This window comes from Leuciscus leuciscus (genome assembly GCF_965113295.1).
Source record: "Leuciscus leuciscus genome assembly, chromosome: 22".
NCBI lineage: Eukaryota > Metazoa > Chordata > Actinopteri > Cypriniformes > Leuciscidae > Leuciscus > Leuciscus leuciscus.
This window is the reverse complement of record NC_138746.1, coordinates 15,532,878-15,557,958: the sequence shown is the minus strand read 5'-3', so window position 1 is coordinate 15,557,958 and position 25,081 is coordinate 15,532,878. Positions and strand designations below refer to the sequence as shown.

Genomic DNA, 25,081 nt, shown 5'->3' with positions numbered 1-25,081 from the left:
GTTTACTATTAAATGCCTGGTTTCTCTGAATATCCTTCGTCGTGCGCTTTCTTCAGCCCAGGGACGTTACAGGAATCAGCCAAATTTTAATGTCATCTCTATTTTTAAGTAAATTTTCCACTGAGAAAATCATTTGATGTCAGTCAGGGTCTGACTGTCGCCTTTATTGAGATGTAACTCCTGTATCATTACATTGCAATTCTACTACAAGTATACTTGCGAAGGCAATTTTGGCACTTGATGAAATTAATTTCTTAACCCTGTCATGTAGATTTGAGAATGGCTGTGAGAAAGCTCAAATAGGGCCAGTTTTGGTGTTCAGGTGCTCTTGTCTGTGTCTGAGAAGGAGGCAGAAATCACATACATTCTGCAATGAAAGTGAAAGAATGTTGTTTCTCGGATTCCTTTGGTGTGTGCTATTAATAAGAGTGGCAGGCTTGATAATGGAGTCGCTAGATGCCTGTAGGTTAAACATGGAGAGCTACACCTCCTCAATCTGGTGGATTGGAAAGAGTAGCTAAAAGCGATGATGTACACTTAATAATTCTGTTGCTATGAGTATAGCATGAGTTGGTCCAAGTGAAGAGACTTGAAAAAGTTCAATGCACCTTTTACGAAAATTCCTACTATTTAAAGTGTAACTTCGCTGATTTTCTTTGATTTTTGAAACCCGCTTTGTATTGTTACAATATTGGTAGTATATGTAAATGAACAATGCTTAGAATGCTTATCAGAGAATGATCGTTCTCCATGCTACTTGGACTGAGAAATTCATGCTTACTTGTCAGAAGCTTTCGTGAAAACTACAAAACTACATTTTTACCTCCATTTGATTTTACATTTTTGTATCCCCACTCATGGACAGTGGGATCGACAGAGAAATTAACAACAGTTATTGTAATAGCGCTTTTCCACTGCATGGTACGGCTCGGTTCGGCTCGGTACGGTTCGACTCGGCACGGAACGGTTCGGCTCGCTTCGCTTTTCCACTGCGTGGTACGACTCGGCTCGGTACGGCACGGTTCGGTTCGCTTTAGCTCGGTTGCTTTTCCACTGCAGTTAGTACCACTTCAAAGTGGGTGTGACTGATCGTTATAGTTGCCGTCTCTACTGCCATGACATCATCATATTAAATGCGAATTTTTCATTCCGGGTTTCCCCATCCGCTCCTCGGCAACCAACAAGAGGAACGTCTGCACCTCGTCCACTGACCACGATTCAGCCATTTCTTTTTTTAAGTTTATACTCTTTTTTTGAAGCAAATACTTTTAAAACAGGCGCTACAGCGTTGGCTGTTGTCTACTGGCTATTTAAATCTAGCAGGTTTAGTGTCTCGTGTTGTAAATACAATGACGCTGGTAGTGATGTCTGACCAATCAGTGATCTGCAGTGTTTTCACGTCACATTTTAGTATCGGTACGGTACGCTTGGAACCTCAACAGAGGTGGTACCATTTAAAGCGAGCCGAAGCGAGCCGTACCGTACCGTACCATGCAGTGGAAATGCGTCATAAGTGAGCCGTACTGAACCGAGCCGTACCGTACCATGCAGTGGAAAAGCGCCAAAGCGTGCCGTACCGAACCGAACCGTACCGTACCATGCAGTGGAAAAGCGCCATAAGATATAGGTTACCAGCAGAGGTGTAAAGAGTACCTTATACCATACTTGAGCAAAAGTACAGATACCTTACAACAAAAATGACACCATTACAATTTACAAGTCACCAAATCCAATACGACTCGAGTAAAAGTCTTATATTATCTGATTTTAACAGCACTTAAGTATTTTACTTGTACTGAATGTAGGCTTAAAGTCAGTGAAAAATAAGAAACAGTTGAATTGAGAGGAGAGCAATAACGTTTATTTTCTAAAATCAAAAAAATCTGAACACCTCAATATTGCAATAAATCAAGGTCGACACAACAGCCTCTTAAACGTCTACAGACAATCAAGACTATGTTAAGCTCAAGTGCTCAAACAAGGCATTAGTAAACCGATATCCTTCAAAAAGGTCTCTTCAATATAACGGATAAATAAAATCATGGTAAGTCAAACTAAAGAGTCAAAGCCTCCTCGCACTGGATGTGCTTTTTGTTTGGCTGCAGGCATGTCCTCATATCATATAGAACACCTGCGATTAAGCAACTACCTGCTAATGCACTCACATTTGTAAGTAGCTATGTTGACAAGTTTGGATGAGTAAGGGCAAAACTCACAAGAAATGGTACCTTCAATGCCTTATAGATGGCGATTTCACTTCTTTAGCAGAAATAAACTGCCGGAGAAAAAGTTAGGTGCCCTGCAAAATGTAATGAGTAATTGCATTATTCTTCACAAATGTATTGGAGGAAAGATTGCTATTATTTTTTCAAAAATGTATTCAAGTAGAGTAAAAGCTGTGAATATATTTGATACTCTGTAAAACTACAAAGTAGCCAAAAAGATACTCAAGTACAGTAACTAATTACATTTACTCAAATACTTTACACAACTGGTTATCAGTGAAAATTGTATCGTAGGTCTACTCTTCAAACAGCATTATGGTAAATGGCAACAGCAACAGCTTTCTTACCTGTACATGGCGATGTTTTGTTCACTATGAACAATGAGCAATCTACAAATTCTGTAAAGGAATGAAAAAATCATACAGTGTGCACACCTGCCCTGATTGTGCATTTGTTTATCAGTGTACAGGTGTATTAAGCTATAATACAGTAGTAGCATTTTAGTGTCTGTGTGTATGTAATTATGGTGGCTCTGAAGCAGTAAGACCTACTTAGCAGAATGTTGTGTTCTTGTTTTCAGTGACCCATGAACTACCTTTATTCTCACTGGAAATTTTTCATGGGGAAATTTAGAGTAAATATCAGTGCAAAAGGCTGCACCTCCAAGGTTTGCCCTGTGGGTGGCAACATACCTGCAAATTTACACCATCATAAAGTGCACACTTGCATGATCTCTCCTTAAAGATTAGTCAGGAAAAAGTGAATAAATCCAAAATATTTAAGGTAAAACTTTCCAAGACATTTTTGTTTTGTTTTGGACAATACAAGTGGTATTTTGACAGCTTTGATGCTGCTGATGCCAATGTAGATCTGTTATTTGCTTATTATTCCATATGGATCTAAATGGTTTGTTTTCATATCTGATTGTCATTTCATACTTTTCTCTCTTGTTCTTTCCCACCATCGACTGACCATCCTGTTTCTCTCTCACTGTGATGCCCTGTGATGCTGGAGAAGAAGGAGGACAAAGTGGTTAGCATTTTCTATTCTCTTTGTCACTGTGCAGTTTGAACTCTTATCTTTTCTTTCCCTCGTTCCCCTCATTCACACACAAGCTCCTCAATGGATCTATGTTCTTTTGAGTTTTACTATGTTAATTAGTAAAAACTTCGTTATGGCTTATTTTTCATGCTACCTGCACAAGTTTTATGTGTATGGACTTTCTTACTCTATGGGGATTGTGTTTAAATTTTTAAAGCACAACGGTGCAAGGATTGGGTGTATTATTGCAGTGCATGGTGAAAGGTCCCTGTCGACTTGACTGCATATTTTTGTGAGTTGGTGAGGAAAAGTGTGTGTGTGTGTGTGTGTGTGTGTGTGTGTATTTCTGTATTTAACAATATGATTAAAATCTTTTTTTTTTTATCATTTAAAGTTTGGGGCCATTAAGATTTTTTTAAAGAAACTAATACTTTTATTCAGCAAGGACACATTAAATTGATCAAAAGTAAAGACATTTATAATGTTACAAAATATTCACAAGCACCAAATCAGCATATTAGAATGATTTCTGGATCTCGGATCAAAAAACGCTAGTGTATATCATTTATTTAATTATATATTTTTTGTCATATAGGCCTACATCTTTTATAGGTTTTATAGGTATGGAGTAAATGTCATACTTGAATTCCCCAGGTATGTTGTGAAAGCTTCATGGCTAAAATTGGCTCACAATTATCACATGCAGAAGCGTCCTTTAAATATGGACATGTGTAACCATGTATACAATTATTGTTTATAAATCACCCACAATATACATTTTATGCAGTTTGTTACATTTCACAAGCAAACTAGCACCCTTTATTTGTGATCTCAGGGCCTGAGAATGTGTTAAAAGAATGCATGTCCTGCTTGGCCTGCTATACTAAAATGTCCATGCACTGTGCCTTCTCCCATAGAGCTGCATTTGTTAATCAGAACAGTGCCATACACTTCAGTGCTGCAAAAAGATCCCTGTAAATTCAATCCAGAGCTCATTATCCCAATGATTATCAGGCCTCTTGGTAATATCTGTATTTTCTTCTTTAGCCAAGCGTTTCTTTCTGAGTGATGCTGTTTTTGAAGTCAGATTATTTTCCCTAGGCGGTACACTTGCCTCTCTTGTTCTCTCATTCTTTCTTTCTTTTCCAAGGTTCCATTTTAGACTATGGTCAGCCAAGCTGGGCTTTGGTGCTGTTTTTTTTTAACACTAGAACTTCAGTGCTACTGGAAAACACCAGCAATGTGTCATTCCACTGCCCACCACCTCAAAGCGACACCATGAAATGATTAGTATTGATCTTTCTGCTCTTCCTTTGCATCTGGTTTGTGGATGCTTCATTGACAGGGACATTTGACCAAAGTCTTTCAGTGAGAACCACTGCTGTTTTAGTGTATCACTGGGATACTATTATAGTCTTTATTAATATTTTGAATAAGTTTTTTTTTATATTTTGTTTTCATTTTCATTTTAAAGTTTTAGTCATTTTGTTGTGTAGTTTTGTGTGTGTATATATATACACGCACACACACACACAAGTCAGAATCCGCTAAGAGGTAATTAAATGTAACAAATCATGAAAAAAATATATAATCTTTTATTGGAAAATTAAACAACATTTTATCAAATTTATTAATTGCCTTAATCTTTTAATCAAATAAGAAGATAGTAGTCAAACTACATTTTGTAAATATCACCGGTCAAGTTTATAATATTACATCAGAAATTGAGAGTCAAATTGGACGATTACAGGGACTCATCTCAATCATTTAACAGTTCATCTTTTGGCAAAATTATTTACATCAAAAAAAAAAATCCATCAAGAATAGATTTTTTTTTAAAATATTCTAGAAACTAGATTTCAGACTCAGAATGCGTAGTTTGTACATACAAAATTATCCGTCAAAACCAACACGTTGAACGAACCCGGTGAAGTTTTTCAATTGGATTGGCATTTATTCTCTTTAAAAGACAAGTTCGGTATTTTACACTTAAAGCCCTGTTTTCAGATAGTTTCTGATGAAATAGAACGGTTAAGATTGAAATTTGGACACATGCTGCTGGCCCGAGAATTTTCGGTTACTGTGGTAGCACCCCCCCACCTCCACAATGGTTGCATAGGTGCACTGGAACAATCCTTCCTAAAACGCATTAAACTTTCGTTTCAGGTTTTATCGTAGTTTTTGTCCAGCTCCATTGACTTGTATTGGATGTGCTGTGAGGTACGGTATTACTCCGCCGCTGGAAATGGAAATGGGGTTGTTTGTGGGCTGGAGTGTCTATTATTCAAAAAGGTCCACAGTTTTACAACGAATGGTAAAACACCTGTTGGAAAGCATCTTTTGCAGCGATTTTTGTGTGAGCATATCAGTGAACACCCCTGACCACTCGGTGAGTTTCACGTCTTTGTAAACGAAAGTATAATGCGTTTTAGGAAGGATTGTTCCAGTGCACCTATGCAACCATTGTGGAGGTGGGGGGGTGCTACCACAGAAACCGAAAATTCTCAGGCCAGCAGCATGTGTCCAAATTTCAATCTTAACCGTTCTATTTCATCAGAAACGATCTGAAAACAGGGCTTTAAGTGTAAAATACCAAACTTGTCATGCAGTTTGAAGTATTTCACTCAGTTTCTTTAACATTCCGAGACAATTTCTGTGATTAAAGAGCAAATTTAAACTCACGTGCGTTAAGTGTTACTTAATCACTTTGAATTAATCACAGGCTCAATCACGCCATACTCCTCCTCTTCTATCGTCTCTGACAGACAGCATGTTGAAGCCGCTCAGGCCGCCATGTTCACCCTCTTCTTGGAAAGCAATTTAGTCAAAACATCCGGCATTGTGGGTTTTCCAGAAAATGCGTGCACTCACTGGACCTCTGCTTCACGTAAATACTACCGGGTATTGTGCACGTTATTTATTTTTTGACAGACATCGATGTTGTGATAGTCAAATGATGTGAATTTGAAAACAGATGGAATTGTAAGGTAATAATTATTTATTTCTTAGCCGGCTATTCAGTGAAGTGATCGATGCCTACAGTATGAGTGTGTTAGAGTATGTCAATGTTTTTAGTTCTAATATTCCAACCGACAGCTAGCCCAAGTTTTTGACGGACGTGATAACGTGTGTAAGGGGTGAACTATGTTTGATTTTTCAAATGCTTTTTGTGTAGTTCATTATACTTTTTTTACATATTGAAGTTTATTTTGTGGCTTAAATAAATTACATGTTACTCAGAAGACTGTCAAAAATGTTACATTCAGTTGTCGCAAATTCGTTGACTTTTGAAAATCGAGTTAATTTTTTACTAGGAAAGGTGAGGTTTTGATGCACAATTTTTTTTTGACTGTCTCTTATACCAAAGATCTTTTATTTAAACCCATGAAAATGCAGATCCTTTTGTAAATAATAGTGGAAAATCACTTTTTAAAACTGTCGTTCCATTATGTATGTGTGTGTGTGTGTGTGTGTGTGTTTCAATAATTTTAGTTATTTTAGTACATCAAGCTAAACTAAATTAAAATGAGAAATGTTGTCTTGGCAAGTTAAAATTGTTATATTTTTACTTCAGTTAATGTTTACTAGTTAACTAGTTAACTACAATAACCCTGGTGAGAACGACTGTCTTTTTAAACTGCCTTTTGTCAGGCCTCCAGCAGGACTTTTTTGTAGTGAAAATACGAGACAGATCCAGCTAGTGGGGATTTGAGTTTGAGGTCTACAGGGACGAGTAATGTGACAATGAAATGCACATACGCACAAATGGCTGTCGGTACCATGGGAGGCGTTGTATTCATAGACCTCATCAATCTGCTTAATTCAGAGAAGGTCCGATGTTTGAAGAGGAAGTAGAGCTAAACTTATCACTGCATCGATCCGCAGATGGCTTGTCAAGCACGAGATGTATGTCTCGGTGACGAAAGAGTGAAAGTTGCTTTTGTAACATCAGCAGGGAGATGAAATAGATTATTTACACTATTGATCCCGTATTTAACAATCAGAATAGTCTTTGTACGAGGGACAGGTGAAGAAGTGTTTTGCGAGAGGGCTGGTGGGTGAGCGTCTCCAGGCGCTGATGTACTGGCTCATTAGATGGAATGGACAGTAATGTCTTTTGTGGCAGTCTTTCATCCTTATCCGGGATTTATAACATGCTGAATTATGGGTCTAGCTCTGCCTGTTGCCGCCCCAATTCATCAAGCTGTCGGAGGTGGAAGCGTGAACTGCGTTCTCCCTTTTCCTCCACTCACAGAACTCAAGCACTCCCATTTATTCATCCCGTTTGCGTGGACCTGACACCGACGGATGACCCTGCCTGTCCGCATCTCGCCGAGTGATGGAAATTAAATGATATTAACAAGGAGGAAGAGGCGGAGTCTGGTGATGAATGGCAGGCCTTCAGTTGCTAGTCAAACACAGCCAGCCGGAGTGAGATGATGGCTCGGGGGGAAATTAAGATGCTCAGCAGTTGTTTAGCATTTACATGATATAAAGGAAATTCAGACCTGGTTAAGGTAAATCTTCTCAGTTGGTTCCCAACACAGTACCAAAATTGTTTATCATACAGAAGAAAAACAATGCTGTTAAAATCATTTATTTTTACATTTAATGTGATCTCTATTGACGACCTTTGATTTGAATAACAAAAGACATTCAGGGTTTCGGGGGTGTTAACTTTTTTTTGTGTGTGTGTGTGTGTGTTTTATATGCACTAAGGCTGCATTTATTTGATCACAAATATAGGTGTAATATTGTGAAATATTATTACACTTATTAAAATAGATTTATTCCTAATGCAAAGTTGAATGGAACAGTAATAATAGCATATATTTTAAAAAGTCAACAATGTAAAAGTCTTTAATGTTACCTTTGATCATTTTAATGCATCCTTGCTGAATAAAAATATTTATTAAAAAAATTTATAAAAAAATAAAAAACATACTGGCCCCAAACTTTTGTACGGTAGTGTACAGTTTCTCCTACCTTTTAAAAGTGTATTTATTTTGCTATCCTATCCCAGCTATGCATTATATTATATAGTTGCTTGCATTTTATTACTTACGTCTAGCTCAGGTTTTACCTTGACTCCAACAGAACAGACCTGTAAAACACCTTTTTTGTTGCAACCCACCAGATGTGAACCACAGCTGTTGAGTGTGCTCAGTGATTTAGACAGAGAAACCATACAAACAAGTGTTGCATCGGATTTTTGACTGAGATGAATGTATCAGCAGAGCCTTTGCGAAACGAGTTCAGGAGTTTGTTCCAGTGAGATGTGAGGGGCACATTGTGGTGCTGGAGATATTCATGATATTTTGATGATCAATCGATTAGTCAATTTCAGCATATACTGTACACGTTTGGAAATCTCCTTCTAACGAGAGGTTCTGGATCCGTTCACAACAAACATCTTTTGCATGTTCACTCAAGTACTGTTCATGCATAGGTAAACACGTATAGGCTACTTCCACAAGAACTGAGACTGAGACATTTTTCTTGCATCTCAAAAGCATGGACAGAGTTCGGTTTTACACAAACAAAAATCTTTTGTACACACACATAAAGCACACATAGCCTACATGCAGATGGGCAATCCACTGAAGAATGTCTCTCTGACATTTTTGTAATGTGTTGATATTGTTCATTTATTGCTCTTTTATCTAAAATAAATAAATAATATATCATATAATATTTTAGTAATGTAATATTTAATATATATGTATTTACAGCATATAAAAAGTCAATACGTGAAAAGTCTCGGTGCTCCCTATTGCTGTTCCATGGTTACAAATAGACAGAATTTGACAGATTTATTTCAAATCCACTGTCCCACTCAAACAGCAACACAGAGCTTTAACACCTTGGAAAAAGACGTGTTTCTCTGCTGTTTTCACACTGATCCTTGGAGAATGAAAAGCGAGGTGGTGAGAGAGAGGATGCTGTAGCAGGTTTTCCTATTTAAACAGAATGTTGCACCTATCCTGTAATCCTAATCCTTACACCTATCCTGTAGCCTAATTGTACTTTTCTTTTTTTCTTTTTTTCTAGGTGATTAATATTAAATTGATTTGAACAGTATATCTGTAGAGTTTTAATTTCTTTTGGGTCTGATGAGATTTATTCATGTGATGGTTGTCATGAGATTTGGGTGAAGCTGTAGTTATTGTTGTATCTGAAGTTGAAATCAGCTGAGAGGAAGAGAGATTAGGCTTGTGTATGCGCCTTGCCTCGTCTGAAATGTAGTCGAGAGTTGGCGGCTGCAGTGAGGGGAGGAGTAAAAAAAGTGCAGGCAAGACGGACAGATCTTTCTTCACTCAGCGGATCCTACACCTGCAAGATCAAAGGCGGATATTGCAGGATTCACGATCGTCCACAGTGTTGCTAATAAACTTGATGCAATTTAAGTTCTATTGCTTTTATATGAAAATAAATATAATGAACAAGACACCCAAAGTACCTTTGATTTAATTCCATTCCAAATACGTGTTTATCAATGTTTTTTTTACTTTAATACAGACATATGTTTATTTATTTATTTTTTTTTAAATAAAATGACATCACATAACCCATATAGGCAAGGCAAGGCAAGGCAAGTTTATTTATATAGCACATTTCATACACAATGGCAATTCAAAGTGCTGTACATAGAAGAAATTTAAATAATACAAAGAAATAAGAATAATTAAAACAGTTTAGAAAAATAAAATAAAATACAGTACAGTACAGTCGGACGAACAGCGGCACAGTGCTCATTCAGTAAATGCATAGCTAAACAGAAGTGTTTTGAGTCTGGATTTGAATGTGACCACTGTAGGAGCACATCTGATCTCTTCTGGAAGCTGGTTCCAGCTGCGGCTGGCATAATAGCTAAAAGCGGACTCACCATGCTTAGAGTGAACCCTTGGTATTTCTAGATGATATGATCCTAATGATCTGAGTGATCTGTTGGGTTTATATTCAGTGAGCATATCTGCAATGTATTGAGGTCCTAGGCCATTGAATGATTTATATACCAGTAATAATACTTTAAAAACAATCCTAAATCTAACTGGGAGCCAGTGTAAAGACCTGAGGACTGGTGTGATATGTTCATATTTTCTGGTTCTGCTCAGAATCCTGGCGGCAGCGTTCTGTATGAGCTGCAACTGTCTTATGGTCTTTTTGGGAAGGCCAGTGAGGAGTCCATTACAATAATCCACCCTGCTGGTGATGAAAGCATGCACAAGTTTCTCTAAGTCTTGTCTGGAAACAAAGCATCTAATTCTTGCAATATTTTTTAGATGATAGTATGCTGATTTAGTTATTGCTTTGACATGACTACTGAAACTAAGGTCTGACTCTAGTGTCACACCAAGATTCCTGACTTGATTTTTAGTTGTTTGACCCCTAGAGTGAAGGTATGCATTCACCTTGAGAACTTCATCTTTGTTTCCAAACGCAATGACTTCAGTTTTATCTTTGTTTAACTGAAGAAAGTTTTGGCACATCCAACTGTTGACTTCATCAATGCATCGGCACAGGGAGTCAATGGGGCTGTAATCGTTAGGCGATAGGGCTAAGTACAGCTGTGTGTCGTCTGGATAGCTGTGGTAAGCAATTTGGTTCTTTCTCATTATTTGGCTCATTGGGAGCATGTACAGATTGAACAGGAGTGGCGCAAGAATTGAGCCTTGAGGGACTCCACATGTCATGGATGTCCACTCAGACTTATGGTCTCCTATACTCACATAATAACCTCTCCCATCTAAGTATGACCTGAACCATTTTAGGACTATCCCAGAAAGCCCCACCCAGTTTTCCAGCCTGTCAAGAAGTATGTTATGATCGACAGTGTCAAATGCAGCACTGAGGTCGAGTAGTACCAGCACTGATAATTTGCCTGAATCAGTATTTAAAGGACAAGTTCGGTATTTTACACTTAAAGCCCTGTTTTCAGATCGTTTCTGATGAAATACAATGGTTAAGATTGAAATTTGGACAAATGCTGCTGGCCCGAGAATTTCTGTGGTAGCACCCCCCCACCTCCACAATGGTTGCATAGGTGCACTGGAATAATCCTTCCTAAAACGCATTAAACTTTCGTTTACAAAGACGTGAAACTCACTGAGTGGTCAGGGGTGTTCACTGATATGCTCACACAAAAATCGCTGCAAAAGATGCTTTCCAACAGGTTTTATCGTAGTTTTTGTCCAACTCCATTGACTTGTATTGGATGAAAAACTACGATAAAACCAGTTGGAAAGCATCTTTTGCAGCGATTTTTGTGTGAGCATATCAGTGAACACCCCTGACCACTCGGTGAGTTTCACGTCTTTGTAAACGAAAGTTTAATGCGCTTTATGAGCGCTGTCTCTGTTCTGTGATGCGGTCGGAAACCAGATTGAAAATTGTCAAAGTATCCATTCGAGCTTAAGAATTTGTTCAGCTGATTAAAGACAACTTTTTCAATGATCTTGCCTATGAAAGGAAGATTTGAGATCGGTCTATAGTTGCTTAATATGGTCTTATCCAGATTGTTCTTTTTCAGGAGGGGCTTGACAACTGCAGTTTTCAGGGAGTTTGGAAAACTCCCATATATATATAGACCCATATATATATAGACATCACACTGTCAGAAAGTTTGGGAATATTTGCTCATAATTTATACACATAAAAACATGATATCAGAGTTTTAAAATCAAACATTTTAAAAGAGAACAATACATCACGGTTGTTTAAACCAATGAGCATTAAGCTGTGTCGTCAGCAAGTTGTTTCCCATCATGCATTTGATCAGAGCAGTCGGTGGAGAGCAACTGCAGAATCCAACATGTCCGCCTTGCGGTCGCGAGAGTTTTTTTTACATACATCAGCATGACATTAGAGCCAGGCGGACCACACTCGGACACATTTCTAACCGGCATGCATCTCGTGCTGGTCACCGGTGATCGGTTCTGCGCAGATTTTGCTCATCTCAAACAAGCCTTTTCTGGACATAGAGCCTCACAGGTACCAGGGCCTTTTCTGATCATTAGCAGATGTTAATTAGCTTGATAATTAGCCCAATTAGCTGCATTGGTGAGACTGACCCTCTCATGGCATCGGTCTCTATCTTTCTCTCACAGACGCCTGGGATTGTTGTTTGTAATAATATAGAGCATATAGCCACTGTTTTTGTTTTGTGAAGTTGAAGCTGGAACCAGATTTTTGCTATATAAGAATTAGGCTATTATTGGTTAAATCGAACCAATTGTCACACTTAGGCACGCACAATGTCATTCTAGTTTTTGTTTGAATTGAAATCTCTAATGGTCTGTCTGTCTTATGCCAAATATCAGTGGAAAATATCTGTAGAAAAAATGGATACGGTACTGTTCATTTTCTGCCAGCTGTTATCCGTCAAGTTTACAGACAATTCCTTTAACCCTAAAACACAAAACAATGCAATGTGTATCAAAATGTGTATAAAACACCTGTGAAAAATCAATTAGCAAACAAAAAGCAGTATGGTACCCTATTTTTAAGGATTTTTCTTAGAGTTTAACAGATTCCACAACAACCATAAAAATCAGGATGTTGATGTTCCCTTTCAGTTCGGTCACGTTCGACGTAATAAAACGAGCCAATGCACACTGGCGTGCGATAATTGCATCAGCTGCTCTGCCTTGCAGTGCGAGCATATAATGAACAGAAGGTGCGTCACATCTTTGCTTTTCACTTCGGAGCCGAGCGGTTGTACTGTTCCTGCTCTGCAATTTTATCTGAGAGTGTTTTAACTTCAAAAAGAAGAAAACGAGTCTGCTTCTTTGGGAGAGCGTCTCTTCAAAGCTGGTGTTGGACTAAACAGCGAAGGACAGTGCTGGCCGCGATCTCACAGAGAGCAAAACAGCTGTTTTCACAGCTCGGACGTTGCACCTTCAATGAGAATTTGAGTGCTCACATCAGGCTTGCACTATCATCCTGTTTGTGTAGCCGCGACCATGACCCTGTACTCTCGGCACCAGAGAGAGCAGTTTCCTGAAAGAGCATACACGCGTGTTTCTGGATGCGGTCGTTTCCTATCCTCATTTGACGGCCACGATCACTATTTCACATGCCTGGGCTTAAAGCATGCTGAGACTGTGTTCATGGGTGGTTCATGTTCTCTCATGAGAGTATGACCACGTCGGCACGTTGTTCGTCTCACCTTTCTTGAGCCGTCGAGCTGCCGGCTGACAGCGCGGGTTGTCACAGCAACCCAGTACGTGTTGTTACTCGGTTACGTATGTAACCCTCGTTCCCTGAAGGAGGGAACGGAGACATAGTCCCGTCATCACTATTGCTGGACCACTGCTGACTCCGGGCTCCGCTCGGCTCCTCAGCGGAAAAACAAAGATGCAACGCACCTTCTGCTCATTATATTCTCGCGCTGCGTGGCAGAGCAGCTGATGCAATTATTGCATGCCAATGTGCATTGGCTTGTTTTATTACACTCAAAGTAGATTGGTCTCTCAAAGCGATCCCAATCAGTACGGTACGTCTGATTAGTACGGTACGGTACGTCTGGTTTCCTCCTTCAGGGAACGAGGGTTACATACATAACCGAGACGTTTTGTTTCATGTTCATGTCTTTTATTTTGAAGTTTAGACACAATCATGGCCTGTGACACAATCATGGCCTGTGTCCCAACTATGCATCCTAAATAGTATATGACAGTAATTTTCAATACTATTGTGGCGAGCACGACGAGGTTGAGGGCCGTGGGAGGACGGCGCAAGGCCGGTGGCTTGATTGATAATGAGCGACACGTGCGCGACGCACCGGTCTCGTATCTCTCACGGAGGAGTGGAAGCATAAAAGGAGGAGCGACGACAGTGGTGAACAGGCCTGGACTTATGTTGTGTTTTGTTTCTGTTTTATTGTGACAGCAGTCGTCCGTGAGGGGCTGCTGTCTTTTACTTTCGTTTTGTGTTTTATTTTTATCATTAAAGTCTTTAAATGTTCGCCGGTTCCCACCTCCTTCTTCCCATAACAACATACCTCGTTACAACTATTTAGGGTGGATGGTACTGTATGTACATTGGGACGCAGGGATGGGTTCCTGTTTGTCATGTGATTCCCTTGTCCTCATGCGATCGTGTCATGTGCTTCCCTAGTCTCATTTGTAACGTTCTTATTGGTTCATTGTTTTCAGGTGTGTCTTGTTAAGTCATTAGTCTTTGTGTATATCTTACCCTCATGTTACCATTGTCTCTTGTTTAGCTTTGTTTGTGTATTCACTGTTTGGTGAGTGTCATATCAAGTAGTCGCTGGTACCAATACCAGTCAAATTTCACGGTTCTCTGTACCAATTTCGGTACCATAGAAAAAGCTTTTCTGATTATTATTTTTTTCTTTTTCTTTAAATTGAACTATTTGAAAATATATTCAATAAATTAAGTTTGTTCAGTTAAATAAACATTGCATTACAAAAATCTAATGAAAAGTCTGTGAAAAAAGAAAAACAATCACATTAATCATTACAGGTTACAGAACAAGAGGCAGGTCTATTTCACTTACACTTTAAGACTTAATGCACAGGTCTATTTTGCCTTTTTGTGTGTGTCATGTCTGTTGTCAAACATCGCAGTTTCAGATTCAATCACTAATTTTAGTAGTTGTTAATCCCAAAACTTTTCAGTGTGTATCAACATGAGTCATGACACACTCTCTTCAAACATGTTTTTGATTGGCTTCAATGCTCAACGCTACAAAAACATGTAAAAAGAAACCTTTGATGCTCTTCACAGAGGCCTTACACAAATACATACGGGAGCTTTTGAAAGCAGCGCTATCAGCGGGTACTGGATTGACCCAGTACACTGTACTAACGGTACTGCAGCAAAACTGGTAATGTTACATTTTTTTAATTTAAATATAGACTTTGTACCGGTACTTTTGACAAACCTATAGTCTTTCATCTTAAAAAATTCAGAAAAAATGTATTCCTTGTGAACCATTTAATATCTAACTTCAATTTTAAAGGGTCACCCCTCCCAGGGATTGAACCTTCCACTGTATTGCAGCACCGACTGCCACATCTTGTGCTTTTACAGTTTTTGCAAGTAAAAATTTCTTGGGAAAACTCAGTTTGTTGAATTACAAAGCAATTGCTGAATTAACACATTCTATAAAATTGTAAAGCTGTGCATTACCGTATTACATTTTTATTGTGTGTACACAGGAACACAATCTGAACGCAGTTTTTCTTGATTAAAATGGCTGCCTCCTCCTGTCTTGTCTATAAGTGATCTGAGAGCAAGTGTCTCTCTCTCACACTCTGTACAGTGTTGGAGGAGAGAGGTGGCTGGTATTTGATTGTTGTAATCCGTGTGAGGAGGGTCGGGTCTGTGCCTGACAGCTGGGGATTCTGCTGCTGATTTACTTTAGATTAGTTTGGAGCTCAGCCAGCACTGTTCAATCACAACATAATGCTTTTTCATTGTAAGAGTGCTGCCCCTCTTGCCACTCTCTGCCCTGTGCACACCATGCCATCTCTTTACCAACACCACTCCCACCATGCCTACATTGTGTCATGCATGTGTATTTTGTTTGTTTTCAAATTAAAATTGGATATAATTAGCCAGGTGCACAGAGTAGTGTCACAAACTGCTCTAAGACACGAAGGTTGGTTGAGGATCCAAATGCAGTATTTATTGAACAGGGTAATCCAGAGATGTAATCCAAAGTACAGGCAAGGTCAAACACAGGCAGTCCATACAAACAAACACAAGGCAAGGAAAACAGGCAAAAGAGTAATCCACAGAACAGGCAAGAAATCCAAAAACCAAGAGACATGAAACCAGGATGAAATTGGCAGCAATGCAAGTTTGAGAGGTGACGCCCCGTCAAATCTCGAGAGAATCACGACTTGCCTTACGGCACGACGTCACTTACATCAACAACATTGAAGCAGTCTCTATGGAAGACACTTGCACGCATTTCAGAGAGTCAACGAAGAAAGTGCGGTCGGAAGAGTGCAGAGGCTCTGCATGAGTGGTATTTACGACAGTAACGTTAAATACAAGTACTCCACAGCGACTCTAGGGGTCGCTGTTTGAGAAAAACGGAAACTGCACAGTGCGCCTTTAATGTGTGATGATAGGTCTCAATAAAGATGATTGAGCGTTTGAATTACATGAGATGAGGGCTTTATCACCCCCGTCCTGTCATAGATGTGGAGATGGTGTCTGCTTACTGTGTGTGAATGTTACTTTTCACTTTTAAAATTTTTTGTATGCTATTAAAATGTAAAAAAAATGGTGTTGATTTGTTTAGTTTATGGTTCCAGTACAGCAAAATCATGTGGATTTTGATTTTGAGTTTAGATTTATTAAATAAGTTAGTTGAGTGACAAAGTAAAAGAAGAAAGAAAAAGAAACGGAAACTAGGACAGGAGTTCTGGTAGCAGGTGGCACATTTGAACATTTCGTTTTCCGACTATAACCACAGAGCGTGTTTGTCTGGCAAGGACATTGAGCAGAAGGCTGTGTGTGTTTGCGTAAGCTCGTGCGTGTATATGTTTGCGTCTCTCTGTGTGTGTGTTTGAGCTGTGTAAGATCACTTGTTTGGCCTTGCATCCACAGGATCAATGGCAGTCTTCACTGAGTAAAGTTATGCAGTGAGCTGGGGAATTTTTTAACATATCCCCAATGGTGCTGGGCGGCTGCCTGGATAAATATAGATGTGTTGATGCGTGTCTCTCCCTCGCTTACTCTCTCGCTCAACCTCCCAAGCTTTTAATCAAAAGCAATCTGGAGGAGGGAAGTGGAAAAAGGGAGAAAAAATTTGGAATGTGCCAAGATCTTTTGTGTTCCTCGCTCCTGATCCTCCTGCTAAAGGAATCAGCAGGCTGGTTTTCTATGTGTGGAGGAGGGTGATGGATAGCGCTGCTAATGTTTGCGTGTAGCACGGCCCGACCCTCCATGCTTTTCCCCACAGTTCCTGCGAATCTTCCCACAGTGACCACGGTCAATGCCTTTGCTCTGTGGGCATGTGATTACGTCCCACGGTCCACGCAATTTTAAGTTTCAACCTCTTGTTTCAACAACACCCACCCTTCTGTCAGCTAACATTAGTACCTTATATGCATTGTTTGTCTTTACATTTATCCCTGCTAGCACAACAGTTTCCTTTCTGTCTCTTTTTTTTTTTCAGTTCACACCTCCTCCTGCCTACATTATTCCTTATAGCGAGCTGCCGTTTTGTCTGTCAGACCTGAGTCACGTATCGCAGGGTTTCAGTCTCTGCCAGATTAGCTCTTTTTTAACGCCTCAGCTTTTATTTTTGGTCTTTACATGATTAAGAACAGTTAACTGACAACCTTGGCTACGTACAGGCTTTCATCTGTAGCTCTGTCAGTGAAGATATGTTTTATGGGAACTTACGGTTACATGTACAGTAATTTATTTATGGGGTTATTTAAAACGGGGGCCCATTTGTTAACATTAACTACATTAGTTAACTCAGCTAACAATTAAACTGATTATAAATATATAGATCAGCTTTCAGAATGAACTGGTCTTGGTCTTGGTCTAACTCCATGGTCTTGCCCCCAACTCTATTTCTGATCTCATTCATACCTACTCCCCTGTACGCACACTTAGATCTTCCGATACCGGTCTGTTGATGATCCCACGGCACAAACTATCATCGTTTGGTGGAAAGGCATTTTGTACCGCTGCCCCAACTTCTATTCCCCAAAATATCCACGACCTTTCATCACTACATGACTTCGAAACCCACATTAAAACATATCTTTTTGTCACTTGTTTCCCTGACCCCTGACTCTATGTTCTGATTTCTATGTGTACCTCTTTCTATTATGTTACCCTTCTCAGTTTATTTGTATCGTTTCTATGTCATGTTTCTATGTCATGTTTATTTGTACTTCATTGTAAAGCGACCTTGAGTTTTCTGAAAGGCGCTATATAAAATAAACATATTATATTATTATTATTAACTGTAGCAAAATTTATTTAAAATGTACTGATCTGTTCGTCCACTGAACCGACAATCAGAGCTGTCCGACAATCTTCTGTCAACTATTATAAAAAGATTATTCTCCTGGCCAAGAAGTATAACTTTCTTATTCTATTAAACAGTACAAAAGCATGTAGCAAGATCAAATGTTTAAGTGACTTTGATTTGTGAGCCTCAAATACAGAGACAATCAAACATGGATTTAATGGGTTTAATAAATGAAACTACGGGTACATACAATTAAACTAAGCTAAGTATATATTCAGAATAAAGAAAAAGAGAGAGAAGAAGAGCAAATAATAGCAAGATTTACAATCAGTTAACCACAACCTAATGAGAGCCATAAGATAATCAAAATCACCATCTTAAAAGGGATTAAAGCTTAGAGACGCATCTAAAAAGCTGATCAAATGATTACTTTGGTGCTAAACAAGGGTCCTTATTCTTGGAAGCGTTAGTTGAATTCTTCCAGAGAATTTTGAACTAAGTTAACTTGAAAGTAAGTTGCTGAAAAAAGTCAGAAAGTGTCCATCTCACAAGAGAATGAGCAGGCCCTGCTAGTCACACCCATCTTTGGTGAAGTGGCCAATCAGAGGTGTGAGTTTTGAGCGGGAGAAAGTTACTTTGTTCTCCCTTCACACTTTATTTGCATGTTTATGTCGGTCTGGAGAATTTGTGCAGTTTTACACCAAAGTATGGTGAAAATAGTATGATGCAATTAATGGAAACATACTATTACACCATTAATTAAGGCATGAGGAGAGGGGATGCCTGGTTTCATACCTGCTTGGTTTGGGACAACATTAAAGCCGTTATACATTCACAAATCTGAGCTAAAAAAGATCTGACAAATCTGAAAACAAGCATTTGAAGTTACCCTAACATAACTGAAGAATCGTAATTAGGCTAATATAGTATGATTATGGGTTGAATATAGCCAATGTCTATTCCTATGTGTATTGTGCATTCAAAGTGTCCTATGCGCCACATGGCATTTGGTGCCTGGTGATGGGGGAGTCACCCCCTCTCCTCCCTGGAATGCTTTTGGAGAAGCTTGAAGAGAAAGTTGGGAACTGTTCTGTTTAATGTTATCAGTGCCAAAAAAAGGTGATAATGGCTTTATAATTGAAGTGTTGTGTTTTTAGAAACCATATGAAGCCAACCTGATTTTTTAAAGATTTGTCCTTTTCTTTATCATGGACATAACTGATGTCATTGACCCAGAATCATGAATTGCATGAATGTGCCATCCTTATTTCGTCTGTCTTTTCCCCCCTAGTATTATATTTTACACACAGGTGAAGTGTGCAATTGTTTTCCATGTCAAAACACTTTCTCGTATCCCAGATTAAAATAAATAAATAAGCCACTTGTACTAACTTGTGTTGATTAATTTGTTGCCAACCACCCTCACACAGCGTTTGAAATGTAATATTTCTTCTACCCCAGGTAATGTGGGTATGTAACAAGTGCCGAAAGCAACAGGATATACTCACTAAATCAGGAGAATGGTTTCCCAGCCATGGGCCCAAACCTGGAGAGCTGGGGTCTGCAGTGAGTGAACCAGCCATGTGTGGAGACCCTGTTGGAGAGAAGAAGATGCGCTCTAGGTCTCAGAACCCTCTCGACTCCTCCGTTTCTACTGCCCGTGACACCCAGTCACTTGCCCCAAACGACCCCAGAAAAGGTCCCTCTACAGGGTCAGCCGACACGCTGTCATCGCGCTCACGCAGTGAGCCTCCACAAGATAGGTACACTTCAACCTCTCTTTCAATACAACATCTAGAATATCCCAGTTAATATGTATATCATTTTATAAATATATGACATTCTACTTGACACTTATCATATTGTGCCTGCTTAATATAAGGTGTGCAACTGTCTGAATCTCTGATGCTGTGTGATTATTTGACCTCTAGAAAAAAGCCACCAGCAGCCTCTGATCAGAATGGCAAGTCGGGGCCAAGAGGAGAGAGGCGGCGAGGGCTATCCAAAATCCACTCCCAGGGTTCCGAAGAGCGAGTGTCCGGAGAAAATCGGAGAGAAAGTCGAAGACTGATGAAGGCTCGCTCTCAGGAGCACGACAGTCCTGAAACTAGGAGGACTGAAGGGGAGCAGAAACCACCCAGGGAACAGTGCAGGACTGACCCAAATGCTCCACATCATCAGGCCAAACTCCGGCCTGCGGAGCCTGATGGACGTGTGCATCCTAAGGTGAGGGAAGGGGGGGAGATGGTGCAGGACAACAGAGGTGCACGGAGATGGGCAGATGGGCGGCAGACCTCGCTGGAGGGCCAGCAACAGGCCTACGTTCCAGAGAGGACCGCGGGGGGTACAGGTTTGCAGGGTGCACCGGCTGTGCAGGGTCCTCCTGCTAAAACGAACCACACCCCACAGCCGCCTGCTCCGGGGTTCAGGGTGGGTCCTGCCATGCCCGCAGGTCCCCCTGAATTTAGGGAGCCTCAGGAATGGGACAGGAAGTTGCAGCCGAGCCACCTGGACCCTGGCTCGGCTGCACTACTGCGCAAATCGAAACGTCAAAAAGAGAGCATGTTGCGCAACGATTCGCTCAGCTCTGACCAATCGGAGTCTCTACGACCACCCCCGCCCCGCCCGTACAAGAGCAAACGGGGTGGCAATAAGAGACAGATGTCCGTCAGCAGCTCTGAGGAAGAGGGCGGTTCAACACCGGAGTACACCAGCTGTGAAGATGTAGAGATCGAGAGCGTCAGCGAGAGAGGTTGGTCAGGTGGATACCTTCTTTTCTATAATTTTATACATTTTATGAGTTTGCATAAATGCGCTCCTCCATAAATCAGAAAAGGAAACCAGCATCAATATGAATGTAATATTTGATTTAATTTATAAATTTGGTAGTTTTTGCAATGTGCACAAATGCAAGCAAATGGATTAGCAATGACTATCAATTGGTTGTATAACTTATTTTGAAAGCTGCGAGGCTCTTCACTTCCTTTTTGTGCTAACGCGAGGGTTTTCAACCAAGGGTGTGTTGACCCATTATTATCCGTAAAGACACTGCAGGAGGTCCGTTGAGAACATATACTTTATAGATCACACACATTTCTTTAAAAAAATTATTTGACATTAAATATATACAGTTCTGTTCAAAAGTTTGGGGTTGGTAAGATTTTTTAAATGCTTCAGAAATCATTCTAATATGCTGATTTGGTGCTCAAGAAATTTTTGAAAACAGTTGTGCTGCTTAATAGTTTTCTGGAATCTTTTTTTTGTTTGTTTTAGAATTGAATAGAAAGTTCAAAAGACCAGCAGTTGTTTGAAATGGATATCTTTCTAAACATTGTAATTATTATAATTGTCTTTACTGTCACTTTGTGCGATTAAATGCATCCTTTCTGAATAAAAGTAATAATTTTATTAAATAAAATATTACTGACGGACCCCAAACTTTGAAATGGTAGTGTATTGTAAAATAATACTATAATAAAGTAATTAATACAATAATATATTATATTATATAAAAAATATTTTTTTTTTAATATTTCTTAAAAAAAAAAATTATGTATTGGGGTGCATACAAACCTCATGAATGTACTAATAAATTGCATATCTAAGTTTCAAAAACAGTATTATACAGTGTATTTACAGTGTAAATGTAAAGGTTGAAGCTTATTCACGTGGCACTGTGTTGTTAGCCTGGCAAACTGACTAAACACAGACTTAAAAGGTCAGTGTAAAATGCAAGCCAGGGGTGAAATGTAAACATTGTGGGGTGAATAGGAAAGACAGACTATGTTAGAAGGAATGAGAGACTAAAAATAGGAGAACAGGAGATTGAGAGGAGGTTGAGCAGAACATAAGCTTGCTCTTATCAGTGGAACAACATTTCATCAGGTTCAACAATCTCACAAAAACAACAGGTAAGAGAATCGACTCTTTCTCCTTAATAATAGGAATAGAACAATTTAAGTTGACACCTCGTACTTTTGTTATGTTGAACTTTATTTAATTCTGATATATTGGTTGTTAAAGGCCAAAGAATGGATTTATAATTTCAGTTAAAAAAATTGCCCCCCGCCCCAAGCCTTCATAATTTGTTTTATTTTTCATATGCATTTCATCTATATATTTTATCTTTTACACTTGTGCGAGGCCTTCAGTAGACTTTCAGTCTTAATATACAAAAATATTAATTGTATTTAATAAAAATCCAATCAATATTCAAAATAAAATAAAAATTTACAATATTATTTATGTGTTTCGGCAACATAAATGTTAACTATCAAATGATAAAGGTAAAGCAGGTGGCCAATTTAATTCCAAAATGTTTTTTCCATCACTGTTATAATCATCATCATATAATGCTATTAAACACAATACATTTTTTAGATGTGGTGTAAATTACACTGTGGAGTACTTTTTTTTTCTTCTTTTTTTCTGTGATGTGTGTATGTCTACTGTTGGGCATTGTTAGTGGACAAATTAAATGAAATACACCAGAAGTGCCTATAGGTGAGGAAACACCCATCTATCATCCAGAGTAGCATAGTTGTGTAACAATGCATACAGTATGTTTCAATGTGGAAGTATTTACTCATGAAATATTTATTCGCTAAGTAGGTCATGTGAATGAGAAGTAATGAGAAGTGGAGACACTTCAGTACAAGGCTTAGATAAAAGCCCACACAGGGGACCAATCCACCGTACAACAAGCAATATTAAACATTTATACCTCGAGACATCTACTTAATATTACTGCATGCAGACCTGTGGCATTTGGTTTTGATTTATACATGTTGCTTTTGTAAGTTGTTCATTGCTTTTTGCTGAAAATGTGTGTTATGTTTTAGTTACTAATACTTTTTCAGGAGTGATAGTTCAATTTTGCTGCTTTCCAGAGCTTAACATTTTTATTTAGAGTAACTTTTATAGGACAACCCTTCTCAGAACTGGGTTAGACAGTGAAGAAGCAGCCTTCTTTAAAAAAGTAACCTATGAAGATTCCCTGACATACTTGTAAATAATCTATCCAGGTCTAAAGTTTTTTTTTTTAACCCCTGAACCTTTTTTAATCAGATACTTCAGCTGAAGATATTTTATAAAATAAATAGTTTTAAAAAATCTGATCGGAATAACCATGTTCAAAGTAGTTGTAAAATAACGATATCTGTATACAGTATGTAAATCTAAGATACATGTGCGTGTGTGTGTTGCTAAGGTGTTAGTAGTTGCTTGGTGATTTTTTTTTTTCTTCTTTTTTCTGCACCAAGTCAGAAGAGCCCATCCCCAAATCTAAATTTAAATGAAGTTTTTAATGCAAATCTGTTTAAATCTGGGGGGGTTCATTTTTCGCATGGTGAAAATCTCAGTAATATTTCTAAGAAAAGCAAAAGCATACCTCTCAATTAACCGCATGGTTTTGAGGCATCAGTCATGTAAATTGAGTTTAGTTATGTGCCAAAGTTTAATACTTAATTTAGTTCAAAGTTTGTTCAAAATCCTAACATTGTTCAATTATAAGCAAGTATAAGCAAGAATATAAGTGATGCTTCCCTTAGCAAATACCACACATTATTTATTGACTATTGGTTTATATAAAAGCAATTAGCCACCCAAGAGTGCATTACACTTTTATTTTACTTAAAACTACATTTTAAGCTATTTTAAATATTTAAAACACTAAAACATAACAGCAGACTAAAAGTAATTACAAGTTTGCACAATCTATTTTAGTTTTTTGGAAGAAAATTTCAGCACTCCTCACCCTCTCTGTGCGTCATGTTCAAGATGCCCCAGGTGCTAAAAAATAACCGGAAAACCGCCCAGAAACCCGTATGCACATGGCATGGCACTTATCCATATAACATGCCAACAGTAAATAGAAGGCCAACATCACGGAAAGCGCTGAGACTGTCCCTTGGTGCCTGTGTGTTTGTTTGTGTCCATGTGGCAGAGTGCATTCAGCTTTGCGTGTCATCATTGCTTCCTCTGTCTGGGGACTAAATGTAGCTCTTAAACACAAATTCACGAACACAGCGGCCACTTTAATCCCAGTTCTCAGTCTTTCTCTGCTGGTGGGTCAAAGCAGAACATATTTTAATGTGAGATCTTGGCTGCAAGTGCCCCTCTGGGGCTCAAATATTCAATAAGCGTAAACAGAGCGGGTTTAGAGATGGACTCTGGCTAGTGTAAGGTGGCAGCTCACATAGTCAACTTGTGTATAAACTTGATGAACTTTTGTGTGTGTGTGTGTGTTTTAGGGGACTGGGAGTGCTGTCCACTGGACCCCACCGCATGGCATGTACGTTTTTTTCCCACCTTGTGCTATAATCAGTATATTTAGTCAACGTGAATTGATGCTCACAGAACATTTTACCTACAGAATGCGATATTTATCAAGAAGAAAACTAAGAGCTTGATTTTATCCATTGCAAATTATTTGGATGGGTTTTGAGCAATACGAATAAAATTTTGCAAGACAATTTCTAAATAGATATTTAGCTATTGGTTAAAAATTATTTAGTCTGTGCGGTCTTAAGTGATATAAGCAAAAAAATAAAGTTCTGAATAAACATTTAGAAAAACATTTTCTTTTGCAATAATTTCCAGTTAAATCGTAAGGTGCATTAAAAAAGTAAATTAGGGCAATTCTGTATTTTATGTTAACAATGTGACCGATGTTGTCCAGTGTTGCTGAGATTCTGTTATAGTTTTTATTAATTTTTATATTTCCATTTCATTTTAATTTTTGGAAAAGTTTTAGTAATTTTGTTGTGTTCTTGTATTTTTTTTAAACATGTTATATAGTTATATAATCTTTTTATTAATTATTTTAGTACACCAAGTTAAACTA

General features: G+C 38.7%; 1 protein-coding gene across 6 annotated transcripts in view; it reads left to right on the top strand.

Annotated features, from left to right (window-relative positions):
- rims1a (regulating synaptic membrane exocytosis 1a) overlaps window positions 1-25,081 on the top strand; it is a 74,686-nt gene that overhangs the window by 23,227 nt on the left and 26,378 nt on the right. For 5 of the 6 annotated variants that reach the window (XM_082154770.1, XM_082154769.1, XM_082154772.1 and 2 more), the window contains exons 4-7: window positions 3,240-3,257; window positions 19,699-20,000; window positions 20,169-20,998; window positions 24,489-24,529. In XM_082154770.1, the coding sequence (XP_082010896.1) occupies window positions 3,240-3,257; window positions 19,699-20,000; window positions 20,169-20,998; window positions 24,489-24,529 (1,191 nt within the window). The remainder of the gene's footprint in view (window positions 1-3,239; window positions 3,258-19,698; window positions 20,001-20,168; window positions 20,999-24,488; window positions 24,530-25,081) is intronic. The other variant, XM_082154768.1, reaches the window with a different exon arrangement.